The sequence below is a fragment of the Alligator sinensis genome, unplaced genomic scaffold, assembly GCF_000455745.1.
Source record: "Alligator sinensis unplaced genomic scaffold, ASM45574v1 scaffold424_1, whole genome shotgun sequence".
Taxonomy (NCBI): domain Eukaryota; kingdom Metazoa; phylum Chordata; order Crocodylia; family Alligatoridae; genus Alligator; species Alligator sinensis.
In genome coordinates this window covers 1,623,465-1,623,775 of record NW_005842113.1, presented here as the reverse complement: position 1 = coordinate 1,623,775, position 311 = coordinate 1,623,465, and the positions used below count along the sequence as shown (strand labels likewise).

General features: G+C 65.0%; 1 protein-coding gene across 1 annotated transcript in view; it reads right to left on the bottom strand.

Moving 5' to 3' along the window:
* PSMG1 (proteasome assembly chaperone 1) overlaps window positions 1-305 on the bottom strand; it is a 9,247-nt gene extending 8,942 nt beyond the window's left edge. The window contains exon 1 of the mRNA XM_025205356.1: window positions 83-305. Coding sequence (XP_025061141.1) covers window positions 83-238 — 156 coding nt within the window. The 5' untranslated portion in view covers window positions 239-305. The remainder of the gene's footprint in view (window positions 1-82) is intronic.
* Between the last annotated feature and the right edge of the window lie 6 nt (window positions 306-311).

The following is a 311-nucleotide window of genomic DNA, read 5'->3' as shown; positions in this document are numbered from 1 at the left end:
AGTGAGTAGAAAGATATAGAGAGAGAGAGACCCCGCCTCCCTATGGCAATGGCCGAGGTGTTCTAACCGCCCCCCCCAATACCGTTAGGAGGTCCCTCCCCCACCGCCGCCGGCACCTTTTCTTTTCGAGCTCCCTGCGAATCTCGAGATCCTCGGGCGTTTCCTCGCGCTCCGCCTCCTCCTCGTCCACCCCGGCTCGGGACAACGCCGTCACCACCTCCCCAAAGAACGTAGCCATGCTAGGGGAAGGAGAGGGGCGCACGCGGGCAGAGCCGCACCCCCTCGCGCAACTGCGCAAGCGCCAGGCCCAG